Source organism: Eucalyptus grandis, chromosome 3 (assembly GCF_016545825.1).
Source record: "Eucalyptus grandis isolate ANBG69807.140 chromosome 3, ASM1654582v1, whole genome shotgun sequence".
NCBI lineage: Eukaryota > Viridiplantae > Streptophyta > Magnoliopsida > Myrtales > Myrtaceae > Eucalyptus > Eucalyptus grandis.
Genome location: NC_052614.1, coordinates 60,142,788 through 60,146,820, shown reverse-complemented (window position 1 = coordinate 60,146,820; position 4,033 = coordinate 60,142,788). Strand labels below are relative to the sequence as shown.

The following is a 4,033-nucleotide window of genomic DNA, read 5'->3' as shown; positions in this document are numbered from 1 at the left end:
AAATGCTCAAAAGTCATTCCGTGACCAAAGTTATATTACATGATTGCACGAACTTTGTAATAAATGTTTAAAAGTAATTGTTAATGTATACCTAGATACTATTATGAAAGATCTATATGTAACTGATGAATGGAGAAAGATTCACAGTAGGTTTTATTCCATCTATTTCACAATTAATACAAGATAACTGATTGAGTGATAATTCTTAATCTATGGTGAGAATAATAGCCTATGGACCACAAAAAATCAAATTACAAATAACTATAAATTATTGCGGAACTTACTCCTTCAAGAATTTGTGACTTATAATAAATTATTATTCTCATAGTAACCTACAAATTATTATGCTAGCAAAACCCTTAGTACAAACAAAATATTATAACTGGTACGATTCCAATTACTTGATAGTTCACAAGGATAAAGTCTACATTTGGTATCATTCTTATCACTGAAAATGTGTATATGTTTTATCTATAACTAATTTTTCATCTCTCATTCCATTATGAAAGCTATATTACATGATCGCGCATATATTGGTAATAGACATTGAAGATAATTGTTTATATAGATTATGTTTTGAAATACCTAGAAGCTGGACGTTTAAGCTGATAGAAAAAATTTCTGCATCTAAATTCTAAAACAAAAGTTTAAAAAGAACTAATTATTAAAAAGTTATATTCCAAGATTGAGCATATTTTGTTATTGAATTAAAAATAAAAAAATGTTTATGCATATGAAGATTCAATTTTGAAGTATCTATAAGCTGAAATTTTAAATTGATCATTTCATTCTATAGATGATTCTTTGGTAACAAGGTAGGAAACATAATGCATAGTAGTTGTTCAAATACTTTGAGGAAATACATTCAGTATCGCATTGGCCCCACTCTAAACAACCAATTATAATGAAGACATAAACCCTCAAATCAAATTTGTCAATCACATGATCACGTCCAATAATTACACCTCACTACCAAATTCTCTCGGGACGAAGGATGCTCCTTCCATAAGTGGATATAATCATTTGATATAGCAAGGGAAGTTGTAGTACTAAGAATAAAGCCACGGGGATAGGGGTCAGCAAAATTATGGGAATGAGAATCCACCCTAGTCTCTTATCCAGCAAAATTGTGAGAGTTGCCTCGAAGGCCACCAGCATGAAAGCCAAGGAGAGGAAGAGAAAAACATGGCCCATAATGATCTTCTTAGGCAAAGAGTAGAGAAAATCTTGTGTCTCATACTGCGAAGTTAAGATGGCTAGAAATAGCAAGATAGCCGTCACAAAGGAGACCAAACCTAACGAATCCGAAATTGCGAAAACCAAGAGAGAGTCTTGTCCTAACAACAAGGGTACTCCAGTATTGCTGTCATTGCCTCCAGGTATAGTGAATGCAGCAGTGAACAATACTTTGACAATTAGAGTTGAGACGAGCATACATGAATTTGCTATGTCCTTTACCCATTTCCCTCCATTCTCAAGCAAGTTTTTGTGGTTCTCCATGAATTTAGTCCAATATGTTTTCGTCCTCCCCTCAGTGTTATCCCAGAAGTAGGCAGTTCTCATCCTAGGCGTAACCCAGCTTTGCACAGCCTATGCATATAACTCACAAATAGGAGTTTCGGATGAGTTTCGGTAAGTGGATAAAGTATTGAAAATTTTCAAAAAAAACAAACAAGGGAATTTATCAAGGAGATTATGACTTAACCAACACTTGATACGAAATTGCTTAAAGGTCAAGTCACATGTTTATATCTAGATCATGCCGAAACAATAGATAAGCACAAAAAGGAAAGAAAAAAAAGAAGAAAACTCCTTACTATACTACTTTTACCATGAGGAGAGTAATTAATATTGATAATAGATTCAATCTTATAACAAGAGGATCAAAATTTTAGAATATACTTAAAATTTTCTTCTAAAATATTTTAATATGAGTCTGAAAGTGAAAAAGGTGTAATTAGATTGAAGGGAAAGAAACATTACATTGAAGAGGGGGATATTTTGCTCCGACAATTTAAAAAAGGAATGTCTTAATCAAAATATGAGTGAAAAAAAACGTGACTCTGATAATTATCATCTAAGCATTGTTATTAAATATATGACATGAAAGATACTTACCTCGTACCATTGGATTTCTCTTTGCATTTGAAAAGCTGCTCCGGCCACGTTAGTCATAGCATCAAAACTAGGGTACGATGCTGCTGCAGCCATCATATCTGATGAATCTCGTCGTGTAGGCCCCAGGAATAATGACAACTCAGTGGTCGAGCTTAACTTGAAAAAGAGTCTGAGAATCCTTTCTTGGCGATACTCGATCGCACGAGTCATCAAACTCTTACAAGAAGGCGAAATCCGAAAAAGTTCCGGAAAAAATTGAATACATAGCTTCACGATTTCACTGATTCCCTTGGCTGTAGCTTGATCCAGCGCGTCCGCCCCCATCCCCCCTCGGAAAAAAATCAGCGATCTCAGTTGTCTTCATGCAACGCATGGCCATGCAAACTTGTTTTGCCAACTCGACTGCTCTCTTGTGTCTCATCTTCACCTCGTGAACTCTCTTGATCGTAGGAACTACAAAATGTCAACAAAAAAGAAAGAAAATGAAAATGAAAAACGAAGGGGCGGCCATTGGATTAGGAAAAAAGTTCTCCAGCTCTGGGTCCCAAATTTTTTTTTAGACACCAAATTGCATCTAACGACAGTTTACTAATTGTCATAATTTCCCTTATTTAGAGCTTGGGTTGCCGGGTGATTGGGAAAACGATCTCATTCTTTTCTTTTCTTTTTTAATCTTTTAGGCAAGCTATTTTGATTTTATTTTTCTCCTATTGGAAAGGCAAATATATTGGAAGAAAGGCAGCTATGATATGCTTTTATTTAGGCCGTTTACTTAGGAAGTTTTGTGTGCATATCTTTTTATTCATTTATTGCGTTGTCCTTGTATTTTTGGTAGTTTAGCCTAATTAGAAGATTGTTTGATAGCTGTATCTTTTTGTATATATGTTACGTTTCTGTGGTAAGGAAGGACAGAATTCTCATTTCAAAATTCCTCAATTCTTTTACATGGTATCAGAGCCGTGATTGATGGAATAAAAAAAGTGAGGAGAGTTCTGGAACGGACAAGAAAACCTTTAGCCCTTACACACTAAATTCGAATGACAACCCGGGTAACCTGATTACCCAAGTTCAGTTGAAGGGCGAGAATTATGAAGAATGGGCGCGAGCTATGCGGACTGCATTACGAGCCAAGAAGAAATATGGTTTTATTGATGGATCTGTCAAGCAACCAGCAGATGATTCGCTAGAACTTGAAGATTGGTGGATAGTTAATTCCATGTTGGTTTCTTGGGTGTTTAATACCATTGAACCGACACTTCGCTCGACTATCTCTCATATGGAGAACGCGAAAGATCTGTGGGAGGATATCAAACAGAGATTCTCAATTGGGAATGGTCCACGGATGCAGCAACCGAGATCGAATTTGGCCAATTGTAGGCAGAATGGTCAACCCATTGTGTCCTATTTCGATAAACTCAAAATCTTGTGGGATGAAATAAATAACTATGATCAGATACTAGTGTGTGTTTGTATAGGTTGCAGATGCAATTTTACCATTGAATTGGAAAGAAAGCATGAAGAAGAGAGAGTTCATCAATTTTTGATGGGCTTAGATGAAGAAGGATATGGAACAGTGCGCGCTAATATTTTGAGCACTGAACCTTTGCCTAATATGAATCGTGTCTATGCTATGGTTGTTCAACAAGAGCGAGTGCGAACTATGACACAAACTAAGGATGAAAGAGGCAATCCCATGAGTTTTGCAATCTGGGCAGGTGGTCAAAATTCAAGGGGGGGAAAAGATAAAATCCCGTTTTGTTTTAATTGCAACCGAGAGGGACATGATGCTGAAAGTTGTTTCCAGCTAATAGGATATCCAGAATGGTGGGGTAATAGACCACGTGGAACCTTTGCTGGACAAAGTAGTGGTCAAAAGCGTAATAATAGAGGTGGATGTAACAACGGAGGAGGTGCT

The 4,033-nt window shown here is 36.2% G+C and overlaps 1 protein-coding gene across 1 annotated transcript; it reads right to left on the bottom strand.

Annotated features, from left to right (window-relative positions):
* Positions 1–969: 969 nt before the first annotated feature.
* On the bottom strand, positions 970–2,442 carry LOC104440194. The gene is made up of 2 exons (XM_039309872.1): positions 2,119–2,442; positions 970–1,590 (listed from the first exon to the last, which is right to left on the bottom strand). Exons 1-2 carry the CDS (start codon positions 2,440–2,442, stop codon positions 970–972), a joined length of 945 nt encoding a protein of 314 aa, XP_039165806.1.
* Positions 2,443–4,033: the final 1,591 nt, after the last annotated feature.